Raw genomic sequence first — 18,323 nt, forward strand, 5'->3', positions numbered from 1 at the left:
ACTCACTGTTGCCAGCATTCTCATCCAGAAGAGAACAGCTGTCAGTATGCCAGGGGACATTGATGTGTGGATCCCGAGTGGTAATTCCACCCAAGTTAAGGGAGAGAGTGCTCAATGAGCTTCACGAAGGCCATCTGGGAGGGGTGAAAATGAAAAGCCTTGCTAGGGCTTATGTGTGGTGGCCGGGGATCGATCAACAAAGAGCTGCTCAGGATGCCAGAAGGTCCAAAATGCACCACCACATGCCCCTCTACACCCATGGGAGTGGCCCTCCTCTCCATGGCAATGGGTGCATATTGATTTTGCTGGTCCATTCATGGACTCAATGTTCTTACTAGCAGTGGATGCGCACTCAAAATGGCCTGAGGTGATCAAAATGTCCTCCACCACTACGGAGAAAACGATTGCAGTCCTACGGACCATATTTGCCAGAAACGGCTTGCCAGAACAGATTTGCTCTGATAACGGACCACAGTTTGCGTCCGAAGAGTTTCAGAAATTTATGAGAAGGAATGGGGTAAGGCATTACACATCCGCCCCGTATCATCCAGCCACAAATGGATTGGCTGAGAGGTTCGTACAAACCTTTAAAAAGGCAGTAAGGGCCATGTGCGATGACAACATTCCACTGCAGCATAAGATGGACAATTTCCTGTTAGCCTACAGAAATGCGACACATGCAGTTACCAACCAGACCCCGGCCAGGATGTTCTTTAACCGAAGGTTGAGATCTCATCTGGATTTGCTCAGACCAAATGTACGAAGAAATGTTGAGAATAAGCAATTCCAGCACATCAATGAGAATCCGACAAGGAGCTTCAATGTAGGACAACCAGTCTTGGCCCACGACTACCGAACAGAGAAATGGCAACCAGGAATGATATGCACACGTCAGGGGCCACTAATGTACACAGTGGATGTTGGGGAGAACATTGTGAGGCGCCATGTCGACCAGATCCTAGCATCACAGGAACGAGTCAACCCCAGGTCTCACATACCTGGTGATGAACCCGACATACCGGTAGCATCTACCCCGGAAACAGTAGCATCGGAAGCTGATGAACTAACCGACGACAGGGGGCCAGAATCGCCTCTGCACCAAGAGCAAGACACTCAGGAAAGGCGCTATCCAGAAAGGATCAGGAAGCCGCCCCAAAGACTGAATCTATAAATGGACTATTTCAGTTAATGTGCATGTTAAAAGTGTTAACTGTTAATTGAATGTTATGGTACTGTTAATCTAAAAGGGGAGGAATTGTAGTGTATGTACCTTTAAGAGGAGAACTACTTTTACAGCTCCTGTATACTGTAGTACCGGCAGTGACCACACCTGTATATAAACCCTGAGTAGGGATCTGTACTATTAGTTTTTAGAATACCCTCATCCAGTAAACACCTGTTGATTTTTCATCTGCAGTCTCCGTCTATTTATTGAAGAACACCATACCTTAAGATTCACGGATTTAACAGTGAGATTAACACTGTGATATCTAAAAGCAGTAAATGGCCTCTTGGTTCCATTTGGGTATTTAATCATATATGTTTATAATTTATCTCTGTAACCTTCAAATCCCTTTCCATCTGTTAACTCATCCAACTTTATTTTTGAAGAATTAATCAGCACAGCCTTAACTGCGTTTGTTGGGAATCTGTTCTACATACCCACCAGTCTATGAGTTAAAGTATTCTTTTAATCTCCATCTCCAGTCACACCTAAGACTCGTTAATTTTGTACCTAAATTGGGCTAGAAATTGGGTTGCTTTGCGCCTCTCGTTAGCGCCGGGGTGCGCTAACGGGGTGCAAATGCCCTAGCGCCCGGGCGCAGTGCCGCTAACGCCTCCCGTGAAATTCAGTGGGAGGTTAGCAACGGCAGTAGCCGGTAGTGCCCCACTCCGCTGTGCCGGCGATGATGATGTCATCGCCATGTGCAGCGCCCGTTTGCGCCCCGGCCGCAAACTTCCCTTGTGCCCCCTGACCTATTGCCGGGTGATATGTGCGACAGGATCAAGGGCGGTTTTTGCAGCTGCGGTAGAGGCCGGCGGTGCAATTTTAAGGGCAGGTGTCGGGCGGCCATTTTTATTTTAGTTCCAATTTCTATGCGGGGTGCTGGTCGCGATTGCTCAGCCCGGCGCTCCTCTTTGAGTGCCGGGCTGTTTCCACGGCACCCCACTCCCCGGTGGTCTGACAGAGCCCCCATGCGTGCACCGCTAGGCCCCTCCCCTTTAATCAGGGGAGGAGGCTTGCAATGACTCAGCGCTACGTGTCGCCGCATGTGGTGCGGCTGCACCTAGTGCTGCAACATTAAGTAGTAGCGTCCCAAGAAGGGGGTGGAGAATTTACGGGGTAGGGGCATTCATTTTTTTGGGGAGCTAAAATTAGCCCCAAAATGGGCTATACCCAATTTTTCCCTCTTAATATTCACAATTTAGACAAAAATTCATTTTAGAGATGACGCTTCAGCCTTGGCTCGGTGGTAGTACCCTCGCCTCTGAGTCAGAAGATCATGGATTCAAGCCCCACTCCAGACATCTGAGCACATAATCTAGGCTGACACTTCAGTGCAGTACTGAGGGAGTGCTGCACTGTCAGAGGAGCCATCTTGTCAGATGAGCCATTAAACCGAGGGCCTGTCATCAGATGGATGTAAAAGATCCTATGGCACTATTTGAAGAGCAGTGGAGTTGGCCTGGCTTCAACCAGCACTACCAAAACAGATGATCTGCTTATTATTTCATTGCTGATTGTGGAACCTTACTGTGCAAAGTGGCTGTCATGTTTGCCTGCATTGCAACAATGACTACAATTCAAAAGTGCTCATTGTCTGTGAAGCGCTTTGGGACATCCTCAGGATGTGAAAAACACGATATTAATCCAAATTGTTTCTCTCTTTCCATAATGAAGCTGGCAACTTTCAAATCACGAGTAAAAACATACGGGTGGAGTCTTCCGGTACTAATTAAAACTATACGATTATACATACAAATAATTGGCTTGAGGGATGATTTCATTTGCCATTAAGATGTTTATGTTGTGCGTATCTGTTTTTTTACCAAATAACAGTGAGTAGAATACAGAGGTAATCAAATTATATGCCAAATTAAGATAACAGATAACAGTATGCTGAGAAATTCCAAAGATCTTAGAAGCACATTGCACAAAATTAATTACTGCTAAAGCTCATCGAGAAATAGGCGTCACACAGTTGCGCATGGAGCATCCAAGTGAGGCCAGGATAATTTTTATATTAGCTTTGCCTACAGAAGAGGTTTTTTCATTCCAGCAAACTTACTTGGAAAGCCTTTCCCTACTCTTTATAAAGGTGTATTGTGATATAATTATGGTGAAAATTGTCATGTATATGTGTCAGACCTTCATGATGAAAACAATACATGGTTCTTGTTTAATCTTTCTCTCCAAAGGTTGCAGTGGTTCCATCTTCAAACATTATTTTTATCTTGCACTCATGGGACGGGTAGTGAGAAAAGGGATTGATCAACCCAGCACATGAAAAGATTTTAGTTACTTCATACAATTTTGTTTTATTGAGAAATTAAGGTTAAATCTCCAGGTCCATAGTGCAGGGCACCACCAAGGCTCAAAAGAATAAAAGAGAAGCTAAAGTAGGTCAGGAAGAAGTGATGCCAAGCTTGAGTTTTACACATGTGAAGATTGTGGGAAGAAGTAAGCCATGGGGGAGGGAAGGAATGCCACTGTTTTGAAAACATTGAAAAGAATGAGTTAGAATAATAACCGGGGATCTTAATTTTAACACAGTGAGCATATCAGCCAGCATATTTGGAGCTTGGAACAATAGAATAAAGTTCAGAGGAGCACCGATCAAAATAGTATCAATAAAACAGAGAACAACTAGAATGGCCGTGATGGAGTGGTTGAAATGCAGAGGAGAGAGAGGAATCACCTCTTAGACAACAACCTTTTTTCTCGACAGCAGTTCCTGTGAGGTGCTGGGAAAGCCTCCCCAGATATGGAAACAAAATTCCAATCCTGGATACAATTAGGAGTAAACATTGGGTAGGCCACCGCCTGTTTGGGGCGCTACCTTCGGTGCCCCGAAAAGGTTTGCGCCCCCGCAGCCAGTTTTCCCAGGTAGCTTCCCGTGAGGGAGGAAGGGTGCTACTGGAAGCACCCCGCGTCCCTCTTGGGGCGCTGCGAGGCAGTCGCGCCGCGGCACTGCAGGCCTTCCTCCCTTTATTAAAGGGGAGGGGTCAGGCGCAGCACGCCCCAGCGCCCAGCTGGGTCACCAGGGATCGCGAGTGCCGGCAAACGAGCCCGGCACTCAAGAGGAGTTCCGGGCTCATGGAGAGCAGCCGGCACCCCGCGGAGGGGCTTCACGGGGGGCTGGGGACAGCAACGGGGGCAGGTGCTGGCAGGCGGCCAACAACAAAAATGGCCGCCTGCCACCTCCCCTTTAACTAGCGCCACCCCGGCCACAGGTAGGCTCCCCCTGACCCTGGTGGACGTAGCATCTGGCGGTAAGTTGGGGGTGCCACCCAATATTACAGCCGGGGTGCTGCGCAGGGCGATGACGTCATCGCCGGCGGAGCAGCACTGCACAACGCTAACAGATAGCACTGATGCTAACCTCCCGCTGAATTTCGCGGGAGGCGTTAGTGGCGCCGTGCCCAGGTGCTAATTGATTTGCACCCCGTTAGCGCCCTCTTAGGGCATTAACAGGAGGCGCGAATCAAGCGAATTTAGCCCCCTTAAGCTTTACAGAGAGTTGAGAATAGCTGAGAGAGAAATAAATGTTTGGCATGAAAGGAAAATGCCCATTGTAGAAACCATTGTCACTTTTTCACCAAATGCCATTAAAAATGACTGTTAGCGAGGGAGTTAGGATTGTAAACCTTTATTACAGCATTTCAATAGTATTCAGTAGTATTCACTGTGATCTAAATATCCAATGACATCCACACTGAAACATTTTAAATTTTTCAATGTGATACTTACGTTAACAATGATGCTAGCAATGGTGGCATTTGATATTTTGCTGTCTCCAAAGCATTTAATGTTAAATGCACAAATATGGATTGAGCTGACTGTACTCAGCACACAGGCCAGAGTTAATACTGTGATTAACTGATACATAGCTGGTAGGCTGCATAGAAAGAGATTTGTAAATTAAATTCAGCCCAAATTACAAGCAACAGAAAACAGTCAACAACAACTTGCATTTATATAGCGCATTTAATGTAGTAAAATGTCTCAAGGCACTTCATAGGAGCATTATCAGAATAAATTTTGATACCGAGTCATATAAAGAGATATTAGGAGAGGTGACCAAAAGCTTGGTGAAAGAGATAGGTTTTAAGGAGCGACTTAAAGGAGATGGAGAGACAGAGAGATTTAGGGAGGAAATTCCAGAGCTGAGGGCCAAGGCAACAGAAGGCACGGCCACCAATGGTAGAGCGATGAAAATTGGGGATGCACATAAGGTCAGAATTGGAGGACGCAGATGTTTCGGAGGATTGTACGGCTGGATGAGGTTACAGAGCTAGGGAGGGATGAGGTTACAGAGCTAGGGAGGGGCAAGTTCATGGAGATGAGAACACACAGATGGGAATTTTAAAATCGAGGCGTTGTCGGACCGGGAGACAATGTAGGTCAGCGAGCACAGGGGTGATGGGTGAACGAGACTTGGTGAGAGTTAGGATACAGGCAGCAGAGTTTTGGATGAGCTCAAGTTTATGGAGGTTGGAAGGTGGGGGGCCGGCCAAGAGAGCGTTGGAGTAGCTGAGTTTGAACGTAACAGAAGCATGAATGAACCCTCTGTTCACAAAATAGTTGACGCATCAGAAAGTTGCTGTAACCAATAATATTTTTGATAAAACAGTGACAGGTTAACCCTCAATGATGTAGGTCTGGAAGGATTCACAGTATTTATAAAGAAAGAAAGATTTGCATTTATATAGCACCTTTCACGACCACCGGACGTCTCAAAGTGCTTTACAGCCAATGAAGTACTTTTGAAGTGGAGTCACTGTTGTAATGTGGCAGCCAATTTGCGCACAGCAAGCTCCCACAAACAGCAATGTGATAATGACCAGATAGTCTGTTTTTGTTATATTGGTTGAGGGATAAATATTGGCCAGGACACCAGGGATAACTCCCCTGCTCTTCTTTGAAAGAGTGCCATGGGAACTTTTACGTCCACCTAAGAGAGCAGACGGGGCCTCAGTTTTAATATCTCATCCAACAGATGGCACCTCTGACAATGCAGCACTCCCTCAGCACAGCACTGGAGTGTCAGCCTAGCTTTATGTGCTCAAGTCCCTGGAGTGGGACTTGAACCCACAGCCTTCTGACTCAGAGGCAAGTGTGCTACCAACTGAACCACAGCTTACACTATTAGAATGACCAACACATGTAACTAAAAAGGGTATCTGTTAACTAACACTCTTTACATAAGAATGGTAATTATTGTCACCAACTTGCTGACATTTTTGAGAACACCACATTCAATTCATTTACATAATTTACCACATTATAAAGATACCTCAAAAAGTATAGGTACTGCCATCTCAGACAAGAAAAGAAGCTAGTTTTGTTTTTAGTCAAACTTAATGACTTGTTTCTTTTTTGGCATTTCCAACTTGCATAATTATCCTCTATTCTTGTTTTCCCCTTTTCTCTGATTGCTCCAGTTCCCCAGCATTGTGTTTGAATAGTAAATAGGTGAACATGACACAATATCAAACATACTGCCTGTAATATACCACTATATAATACAAACCGAATTAGATTAACAGAGGATTTAAATATCAGTGCATAAAAATTCCAGATATGCTTTTTAGAAGTCTATAGGCTGACTACAGCGCATCAAATCAAAAGAGGTAAGGATAATTCTCTTACAACTTGTCGCAGTGTTCATTATTGTGTGAATTGTTTGTTAATGTAGGTGCAAAGTAGTCAAAATAACTTATATCTACCTAACTGTAGCTCCTGGTCTTCATAGCATTAACAAAATTGTGCTTGCACTGCTGCAGTTGTGCTACCTTTTATTATGACCCTTGTCCTTCAAATGTCCCAGTATGCATTTGGAAAACTTATATAATATCAATTTTTTGTTTTGGAAAATTTTCAAAAGTAGAGTGTAAATAAAGAGCAATATCTGGATATAGATAAGAATGTAAATTCAACATATGTGTCCAAATACAATCACAATGCAAACACACTGGGGGAAAAATTTGGTACCTTAGTGCTTCCCGTTACCACCTGCAGGTGGCGGTGATGAGGCACTGTCGAAATTAAAGGGGGATGGGGTTATAACTGGGGTTATTGCCTCTGGCCAGTCAGAAGTATCTGAGCTGCTCCAGAGCCCCGTGCAGTTTCGAATCGCTCCCCTTTTCTGGTTCTGACCGCCGGACTTATTCAGTAGCGATGTAGACAAAACGAGACTCGTGGTTGGGTGCAAAGAAGACCAGTATTTATTGAAATAAAAGGAAATAAATTGAAAATAATCAATACAGCACACCTTTGCTTAATACAGCACCTTTACTTAATACAGTACACTTGCTTACTACAGCACTCTTTTGCTTAGTACAACACTCTTTTATTTAATACAGCACTTTTACCTAGTGCAGCACATTTTTGCTTAATACAGCAGACTTTTCTTAGTACAGCACTTTTACTTAATGGGGAGAGGAAACGGACACATCGAGGGAAAATTGACTAAAATTACAATTTTAACAAAATTCCCCTTAATTCCCACCCCTAATACCTATCTAAGTTGCTTTGTAATGGGCCAAAAAATCTATGCTCACCAGTGAAACGCCTGCTCCATGCCCCTGCAGTCTGTATTCTTCACCGCCCCGAAGTAGAGATACCCCAGTATTTAAAAGTAACTGCTGGTATTCCACTTCTTTGGGCGGGCTTGCTGAGCTGTTCTTCTGTAGGCAGAGCACGGAGGTGAGGTGGCAGAGAGAGAGAGATGGCTTCCTGAGAGGCTATTTTATACCCATTGGGAGCCATAATCTTCGCGCCCAAATCCGGATGTATCTGGGCTATACAAAAGGGAATTGATCTGTCCCCATTGACTGTGATGGGTTTTAATGTATTACCCCATTCATTGACTGGTTTGAATAAAACTGTCTTAGTTTGAAAAAAACATGTCTGTTTCCTTAAGTGCTGAGTAAACAGCCCTTGGATGTTATTGTAAACAAACCCATTGTCCTGCGGTCACCGCCCAACTGCAATTGATTGACAGTCTCAAGCACTTAATCTCTTGAGTCAACATTGTAGAGAGTTCGTGTAAACAAAGTTCTTTGTTCATGTTGCAGCTTCCCAAATCATATTTGATTGACAGTTTAAATACCTCATTACTTCAGAGGCTGGATTTTTTTTTCAAATCCTTTATCAGCCATCTTTGATTTTCCTTCCACATACACACAGGCTGTGTTGTGTCTTTTGCCACGAGGCCGGACAGCCAGCTTTGATTTTCCTTTTCACATACACACAGGCTGCCTTTTTTTTCTTCTGCCACGAGGCCTGATAGCCATTTCTGATGCCCTGGATTTTTAAGGTATATTCTACCCAGGTTTTCTTTAATCAAAAATATAATCTTCGGGGCTGTAGAAATGTTGGAAATTCTTGCAAAACCTTACAGTGCTGATGCAGTAGCGCTGGGGCGAGGCGAATCCAACACTGCACGGCAAATCCGGACCCCCATTGGGCCGTCGCTATGAGGTACCGCTGGGGACTTCAACGCCAGGCAGATCATGATGTCAGTTAGTGTGCAATGCTCACTGGCCGCCTGATCTGGAAAATTCACTGTTGCCACTTACCTTAACGCCTCGACCAGACAGTGACAGGGAGAGCTGGCATGTAGCTCCAGGAAGCTGGCTCCAGCGACATTATTTAAAGGCATCAGTATTAATCACTCCCAGCTATCAGGGCAGGTTAGTTTCAATGGTTTGTTGTCAGTTTCACCTAGTAGACCAGGAACTACGCGTAATTTCCAGCTTCTTTTGTATCAGCAGTCTTCTGGCAACTACAAAGTAGCTACATTTATTGTTCAAAGATTCAAACTGCTGCATTTGGCATCATTAATGGGGGCTGTACTGGCTCCACCTTGCCCTCCAGGATCTACGGCGGAGGGAGCGTAGGCAGCGAGAAATACGGGAACATGTGCACAGAGGGATGAGGAGGAACATCAGGGCTCACACCAGGAGGCCTTACACTCTAAGTGTATTCCGACAGCACTTCTCCTACCTTCAATTAAGCAATGAGCAGTGTATTAGAAGGCTCTGCATCACCAAGGTGGTGGTCACAGAACTCTGCCACCTCCTCCAAACAGACCTCCAGCCTCCCACCAGGATGACTTAAACTCCAGATCCCTTTTGCTCACCACATCCCCATCATACCACCCCTGTGTCATGCCATATCTCAGCGTCGTTCTGGGTGCAAAGGTGAAATGAGAGAGACCACAAAATATTGCAAACACCATTAATAAGTGTATGCATAAATATATCACACATATCACATTTATTCTAATAACTAATGAGTCTTGTGCCTCCCATAGTTGAATAGCTGTCATTGTGTGCAAGGTGTGAGATGTGGATGTGAGTGTTGGTAGGTAGAGATTGTTGGTGGGTGAGTGCGGGGGGTCTGGTGCTTTGGGCAGTGTGTCAAGCTTGTGGTACAGATGGTGGTATATAGCATTTGTTGAAGCCTTCAAACTCCCTGACCACCTGACTGAGGTGGATCTGCCATGAGCACACCTGCTTCAGTCCTTCGGCTCTTTCTTCTTGTTGTGCTTCTTCTTGCTGAGGCAGTTACACAGCCAGCAATGCTGAGAATGAGGTGCGCAGTATCAATGAACCTCCCCTTTAAGTACTGGGAAAAGCCTGTGGCAATGAGGAGTTGAGATTAGACTGCACCCGATATTGGTCTACCCTTTAAGTGTAACGCCACTGAGCTAGGCCTTTAAGACTTGATTTCATGCCCCAATCATTTCTTTGAACAGTGAGAATGAATTTTGCATGCAGTCTAAAGCATTAGGATGAGGTTGAGTGTGGCTTTGTACCAACGTTTTGTGATCTACTGAGATAAACGTTTGTGCCACTGCACCCAGGTCCTCCTGACCACATCCCTGCTTGTGCCCTCCTCTGCAATGTGTAGCCAGGCTGCATTGATCTCTTAGGGAGGTCTTCTCCACCCATGGGAAGGAAAGAGCACCTCCCTGTGTGCTGTGACTCCCTCCATGGAGTCATGGGAGAGCCTGGGTGCAGCTGTGCACCTCTGTGCAATGATTGTCAGTGTTTGCAGCATCTCAATACTGAAGAACACTGACAACACAAATGCCAAATTAAAGTTGGCCATGGTCCCTTTAAGGAAACAGGCTGATGATGCATCATCAAATGATGTCACCAGACCCGCTTCCTCTAATTGGCTGGGAAATGCGCTGGGCGGGCTTAACAAGCGCAATCAAGGTAAATTCATTCTACACAGCAGGCTGGAGCCACTGACGTTGCTCGCCACGGACCCGCCGAGGTTCGTAAAATCCAGCCCCAGGGAATTATAGTGCAGATTTATAGGGCTTTGGTGAGACCACACCAAGTGTACAGTTTTGGTCTCCATACCTAAGGAAGGATATGCTCTCTACCCAGAGGACTGTGGATGCACAGTTGTTAAGTATATTCAAGACAGAGATCCATAGATTTTTGGATACTAATGGAATCAAAGGATATGGGAATAGTGCGGGAAGGTGGAGTTGAGGTAGAAGATCAGCCATGATTTTATTGAATGGCGGAGCAGGCTTGAAGGGCCAAATGGCCTCCTCCTCCTCCTATTGCTTATGTTCTGACATTCTTAGTTGGCCTAACATCTGCTGTCAGGAAATTACTAGTGTCTATAATTAAGGATAGAGTGGCTGAATACCTTGAACATTTTCAGCTGATCAGAGAGAGCCAGCATGGATTTGTAAAGGGGAGGTCATGCCTGATGAACATGATTGAATTTTTTGAAGAGGTGACTAAAGTAGTGGCCAGGGGAATTTCTATGGATGTTATTTATATGGAATTCCAGAAGGCATTTGATAAAGTCCCTCATAAGAGATTGTTAGCTAATATTGAAGCTCATGGAATTGAAGGCAGATTATTGACCTGGTTAGGAAATTAGTTGCGTGGAAGGAGACAGAGAGTAGGGATAATGGGTAGGTACTCTAATTGGCAGGATGTGACTAATGGTATCCTGCAGGGATCTGTGTTAGGGCCTCAACTATTCACTGTATTTATTAATCAGGTAGATGACGTTATAGAGAGCCACATATCCAAGTTTGCCGATGACACAAAGATAGGTGGCAGTAAGCAATGTAGATGAAAGCATAAAATTACAAGAGATATTAATAGATTAAGTGAATGGGCAAAACTTTGGCAAATGGATTTCAATATAGGCAAGTGTGAGGTCATCCACTTTGGTGCTAAAAAGGATAGATCAGAGTACTTTCTAAGTGGTGAAAAGCTAGAAACAGTGGAGGTCCAAAGAGACTTAGGGGTCCATGTACAGAGGAAACTACAAGGGTATGAGGGACAAGTTGGCCATGGTAGATTGGGAGACTACCCTAAAAGGTATGAAGGTGGACATACAATAGCTAACATTCAAGGAAATAATGCATAATTTAAAACAAACATATATTCATCTAGGGCATAAAAACCAAAAAGGAAAAGTGATCCAACCATGGCTAACAAAAGAAATTAAAGCTAGTATTGTGGTGGAGCCACCAAAGGACTCAGAGCGGTTGTACATAATTCCTTTAACAGCAATATAGTTACTGTCTGTGCCTGTGCCTTTAATTACACTGTTTGACTGTACAATGCCTAGTTACCTTTACAGCGCGGTTTCAACGTGATAACGTCATGCCGTTAGTCACGTGATTCCCCAATGGCGGGAAGAACGTGATGATGTCATGACATCAGCCTTCAGACCAGGGGATCAGTCCTCATGGAGCCTTCAAGGAGAGCAGACCTGTATTCAATGTATTCCAGCAGTTTCTAGTTAAAACCTGTTTTGTTCCATTAAAGTTCATTGTTTTAATTGCCTGAGTCGAACTCAGTCATTTCGATAGGAACCTTCGTTCCTACATTGGTGACTCTGATTTCTACGAACAATTTTCGTGGAAAATTCATCATGGACACGAACGCCGTCACGCTGAAACTGCCACAGTTCCGGGAGCAACAACCAGACGCCTGGTTTATCCAGGCTGAAGCCCAGTTCGCCATCAGGAACATCGTCGCGGATCAGACCCGTTATTATTACGTGGTCTCCGCCCTCGACAGCGCAACTGCCTCATGGATCATCAGCCTCCTCGGTAGTCCTCCTACTGACAGCAAGTATGATGCGATTAAGGCGCGGTTGCTTCAGGTCTTCGGGCTCTCGAAGTCAGAGCGCGCTCACCGGCTCATCATGATGCCTGGCCTCAGGGACTCCAAACCGTCCGAGCTCATGAGCCAAATGCTCACGCTCTTGGGTGCCAAACCGGAATGCTTCCTCTTCCGGGAGCTTTTCCTCTACCAAATGCCTGAGCAGGTACAGGCTGCCCTAGCCAGATCCGACATTACAGATTGTGCCGAGCTTGCTGCCGAAGCCGATAAGATTTTCACGGTTACCCAGCAGTGCTGCGCGGCCACGAGGCGCCCATCCCCCACAGACGCGGTTCCAGCTCCTCCTACAGCGGGCTGGTGCTCCTACAATGCCCGTTTTGGCACGAAAGCATGATGCTGCCGCTCCCCCTGCAGTTTTTCGCCCAAAAAACCCCCAACAAAGCTCCTGCAGCATTCCTGGCGAAGGAGGACCGGGTCTAATGGGCGCTCCGCGGTTGTGATGGCCGTCGGATCTACGGGGAAACTTCTTTATATCACCGATTCCCTATCGGGCCGACGTTTTCTTTGTGACACCGGGGCGCAGTGTAGCATTCTGCCTGCGTCGAAGCTCGATATGCAGGCTGGGAACCTCGGTTTTTCCCTCGTAGCGGCTAATGGCGCAGCAATTTGAACTTTCCGAAAGCGGCGGGTCGAAGTCTGTTTCGGCGGTCAGCACTTCTTTTGGGAATTCGTCACGGCCACAGTCTCACAGGCCATCCGAGGGGCGGATTTTCTGTGTGCCAACAGCCTCCTCGTCGATGTCCGGCACCATCGGCTGATCAACGCGGCCACCTTCCACTCGATTCCGTGCTACCACGGTACCTCCGTGTCGCGCTCTATTGCCTGCGCCTTCCCTCCTCCGGATGACTTCACTCGGCTCCTCTGAGAGTTTCCGGAGCTGACAAGGCCCACTTTCTCCTCCTCGGCAACGAAGCATGGTGTTGAACATCATATCACCACTACTGGCTCCCCGGTTTATGCACGGGCTAGAAGGCTCAAACCCGGCAAGCTCGCGGCTGCGAAAGCGGAGTTCGACACGATGGAGCAGCTCGAGATCATTCGATGATCCAATAGTCCCTGGTCCTCGCCTCTCCACATTGTTCCAAAACAGGGTGGCGGCTGGCGGCCATGCGGTGACTACCGACGCCTAAACGACACCACCACTCCGGATCGGTACCCGATTCCGCATATTCAGGATTTCTCGGCCCATTTGGTGGGAAATTTTATCTTTTCTAAAGTCGACCTCATCTGGGGATATCACCAGGTTCCCGTGCACCCGCAAGACATCCCGAAAACTGCAGTCATCACCCCTTTTGGCCTCTTTGAGTTCCTACGGATGCCGTTTGGCTTGAAGAATGCAGCACAGGCGTTCCAGCGGTTAATGGACTCCGTGCTCCGAGACCTACGCTTCATCTTCTTCTACCTTGATGACATTCTCATCGCCAGTGCTAGCAAGGAAGAGCACATCTCCTATTTGCGTGCCCTCTTTACGCGCCTCAGCCAGCACAGTTTAAACATCAACCCGGCCAAGTGCCAGTTCGGCCTGCAGCAGATCGATTTCTTGGGACACCGCATAACATCGGACGGCGCCGTCCCCTTAATAACGAAGGTGGAAGCGGTTACCTCTTTCCCGCGCCCGCCAACCGTCAAGGCCTTGGAAGAGTTCCTGGGGATGGTCAACTTCTACCACCGTTTTGTCCCTAAGGCGGCTCAGCTTATGCAACCCTTGTATGGGGCCCTCAAGGGCAAGTCCGGTAAGGATCCAATCAGCTGGACAGCCGAGATGGACCAGGCATTCGTCAACACCAAGAGCGCTTTGGGCAACGCAACCATGCTGGCACACCCACTTCCAGGTGCCACCGTCACCCTTACCACGGACGCGTCAGACTACGCCATCGGTGCAGTGCAAGAGCAGTGGGTCAACGGCACGTGGCAACCGCTGGCGTTTTTCAGCCGTCAACTACGGAAAAATGAAAAAAAATACAGCACCTTCGATCGGGAGCTATTGGCCCTTTTCCTCGCCATTCGCCATTTCCGGTTCTTATTGGAAGGACGTCCCTTCACGGCTTTTGTCGACCACAAACCTCTTATGTTCGCCATGGCCAAGACCGCCAAACCGTGGTCCGCTCGTCAACAACGTCACTTGATATTTATTTCCGAATTTACCACGGACATTCAACATGTGTCTGGTAAGGACAACCTGGTGGCGGATTGCTTCTCCCGGGCGACGGTCCACGCGGTGCACCTGGGGATCGACTACACCCTCATGGCTGCAGATCAGGCCTCGGACACTGAGGTCCAATCATACAGAACCGTTCCCTCTAGCTTCCAAGCGACCGACGTCACTTTCCAGGCCACAGGCGCCACGCTCCTTTGCAACGTCTCCATGGGCGTTCCCCGACCTATCGTGCCGGTCGCATGGCGCCGGAAGGTGTTTGATGCCATACACGGGTTGTCGCACCCTGGGATGAAGGCTTCGCAACGGCTTATGTCGGCGAAGTTCGTCTGGAAAGGTATGCACCTCGATGTCCGTGACTGGGCTAATACCTGTGTTGTCTGCCAGAAGGCCAAAGTCCAGCGTCATGTTAAAGCTCCAGTGGCTACGTTCGCTGTACGGAGCGTCATTTCGACCACGTGCATGTGGACCTTGTGGGGCCGCTTCCGCCTTCTCAGGGTTATACTCATCTCCTCACCATGGTGGACCACACAACTGGGTGGCCAGAGGCAATTCCTTTGGTTTCCACCGCTTTGGCAGACGTCGCTAGAGCTTTCATCTCCTGTTGGGTTGCCCGTTTCGGGGTACCGGCGGACATCTCTTCTGACCGTGGGCCACAATTTTCCTCGGAGCTTTGGAACACTGTAGCTCAGGGGCTCGGCACCAAACTTCATCGCACCACCGCCTATCATCCACAGGCGAACGGCCTTTGCGAGTGATTCCACAGGTCGCTTAAAGCCACCCTTCGGGCCAGTCTTCAAGGTGCAGGATGGGTGGACAGACTTCCATGGGTCCTTTTGGGTCTTCGTACGGCACCCAAAGAAGACCTGCAATCGTCCTCAGCTGAACTCGTCTATGGCCAGCCTCTCCGAGTACCAGGGGATTTCCTCCCTTCCCCCACAGAGCCATGGTCTGCCTCCCAGCAACTCGTTAGCCACCAGGAAGCGGCCAGATGCTTCGCTCCGGTGCCTACATCAAATCACGGCTTACAGAACTCCCACGTGCCACCGGGACTGAGGAATGCTGAGTATGTATTTATCCACCACGACGCTCACCGGGATCCGCTCAAACCCCCTTACACTGGTTCTTTCCGCATCATCGAACCAGGAGACAAATCCTTTTCGGTCGACGTCAGAGGAAAGCCGGATCACATCTTGGTGGACCGATTGAAGCCGGCACACCTGGACCTGGACCACCCAGTCGTCATCGTTCAACCACCCAAATGTGGCTGACCGCCCACAGCCGCCACGCCAGATCAACCAAAACCGACTGCCAGCTCGACCACCAGTCATCAACTTCCTCTGCCAGGGTATCGAAGTCGATCAGACAGACTTGTCAGACCTCCTCCTCATCTCATTTTTTCTGTTAAAGACAATTCTGGGGGGGCGCATGTGGTGGAGCCACCAAAGGACTCAGAGCGGTTGTACATAATTCCTTTAACAGCAATGTAGTTACAGCCTGTGTCTGTACCTTTAATTACACTGTTTGACTGTACAATGTCTAGTTACCTTTACAGCGCGGTTTCAACGTGATGACATCATGCCATTAGTCACGTGAATCCCCAATGGCGGGAAGAACGTGATGACGTCATGACGTCAGCCTTCAGACCAGGGGATCAGTCCTCATGGAGCCTTCAAGGAGAACAGACCTGTATTCGATGTATTCCAGCAGTTTCTAGTTAAAACCTGTTTTGTTCCATTAAAGTTCATTGTTTTAATTGCCTGAGTCGAACTCAGTCTTTTCGGTTGGAACCTCCGTTCCTACAGTATTAAGTCAAAGGAGGAAGCTTAAAAAGTTGCCTGAGGACTGGCATCTTTTTAGAAATCAGGGGGACCAAGAAATTGATAAAGAAAGGGAACATGGAATGTGAGCACAAACTAGCGAAAAAATGAAAACGGATTGTAAAAGCTTCTATAGGTATGTGAAAAGGAAAAGACTGGCGAAAGTAAATGTAGATCCTTCACAGTCAGAGACGGGAGTCCCTGTAAGTACAGTGGGCGATTCTGTGAGTAAACAGAGCGGGAAATTCTGTGAGTAATCAGAGTGGATGATTCTGTGAGTAAACAGAGTGGGCGATTCTGTGAGTAAACAGGGTGGGAGATTCTGAGTAAACAGAACGGGAGATTCTGTGAGTTTAAAGCGCGGGAGATTCTGTGAGTAAACACAGTGGGAGATTCTGTGAGTAAACAGCTCGGGAAATTCTGTGAGTAAACAGAGCGGGAAATTCTGTGAGTAAACAGAGCGGGAGATTCTGTGAGTAAACAGAGCGGGAGATTCAGTGAATAAACAGAGCGGGAGATTCTGTGAGTAAACAGAGCAGAAGATTCTGTGAGTAAACAGAGTGGGAAATTCTGTGAGTAAACAGGGCGGGAGATTCTGAGAGTAAACAGAGCGGGAGATTCTGTGAGTAAACAGGGCGGGAGATTCTGAGAGTAAACAAAGCAAGAGATTCTGTGTGTAAACAAAGCGGGAGATTCTGTGAGTAAACAGGGCGGGAGATGCTGTGCTTAAACAATCTGGGAGATTCTGTGAGTAAACATGGCGGGAGATTCTGTGCTTAAACAAACTGGGAGATTCTGTGAGTAAATAGGGCGGGAGATTATGTGAGGAAACAGGTCGGGAGATTTTGCGAGTAAACAGAGTGGGAGATTCTGTGAGTAAAAAGGGCGGGAGATTCTGTGAGTAAACAGGGTGGGAGATTCTGTGAGTAAACAAAGCGGGAGATTCTGTGAGTAAACAAAGCGGGAGATTCTGTGAGTAAACAGGGCGGGAGATTCTGAGAGTAAACAGAGTGGGAGATTCTGAGAGTAAACAGGGCGGGAGATTCTGTGAGTAAACAGGGCGGGAGATTCTGTGAGTAAACAGGGCGGGAGATTCTGAGAGTAAACAGAGTGGGAGATTCTGTGAGTAAACAGGGCGGGAGATTCTGAGAGTAAACAAAGCAGGAGATTCTGTGAGTAAACAGAGCGGGAGATTCTGTGAGTAAACAGGACGGAGGATTCTGAGAGTAAACCGAGCGGGAGATTCTCTGAGTAAACAGGGAGGGAGATTCTGAGAGTAAACAAAGCAGCAGATTCTGTGAGTAAACAGGGCGGGAGATGCTGTGCTTAAACAATCCGGGAGATTCTGTGAGTAAACATGGCGGGAGATTCTGTGCTTGAACAAACTGGGAGATTCTGTGAGTAAATAGGGCGGGAGATTATGTGAGTAAACAGGTCGGGAGATTTTGTGAGTAAACAGAGTGGGAGATTCTGTGAGTAAAAAGGGCGGGAGATTCTGTGAGTAAACAGGGTGGGAGATTCTGTGAGTAAACAGGGTGGGAGATTTCGTGCGTAAACAGTGCGGGAGATTCTGAGAGTAAACAGAGCGGGAAATTCTATGAGCAAACAGGGCGGGAGATTCTGTGAGTAAACAGAGCGGGAGATTCTGAGAGTAAACAGGGCAGGAGATTCTTTGAGTAAACAGAGCGGGAGATTCTGAGAGTAAACAGAGCGGGAGATTCTGTGAGTAAACAGGGAGGATACTGTTGATGTGCCTCAATAATTCCGAGACTCGAAGTTAGCAGAACAAAAACAAGGCTTTTATTAACTTAGAAAGTAACACGTAGGAGAGAGAGATGTCTTCCTTCTGGAGACTGAGGCCAGACTGAAGCTAGCTTACAAACGGGGCCAGGTATGGGCGGAGCCCTACACACAGCACATTCCAGCACATTCCAGTATACAATACA

General features: G+C 47.3%; 1 protein-coding gene across 1 annotated transcript in view; it reads right to left on the bottom strand.

Moving 5' to 3' along the window:
* The window catches only part of dnase1 (deoxyribonuclease I), a 208,574-nt gene that overhangs the window by 28,806 nt on the left and 161,445 nt on the right, over window positions 1-18,323 (bottom strand). The window contains exon 2 of the mRNA XM_086002268.1: window positions 4,973-5,120. Within this exon, the coding sequence (XP_085858394.1) occupies window positions 4,973-5,120 (148 nt within the window). The remainder of the gene's footprint in view (window positions 1-4,972; window positions 5,121-18,323) is intronic.

The sequence above is a fragment of the Somniosus microcephalus genome, chromosome 11 (genome assembly GCF_052327205.1).
Source record: "Somniosus microcephalus isolate GS21.2 chromosome 11, FLI_Smic_1.0, whole genome shotgun sequence".
Taxonomy (NCBI): Eukaryota; Metazoa; Chordata; class Chondrichthyes; order Squaliformes; family Somniosidae; genus Somniosus; species Somniosus microcephalus.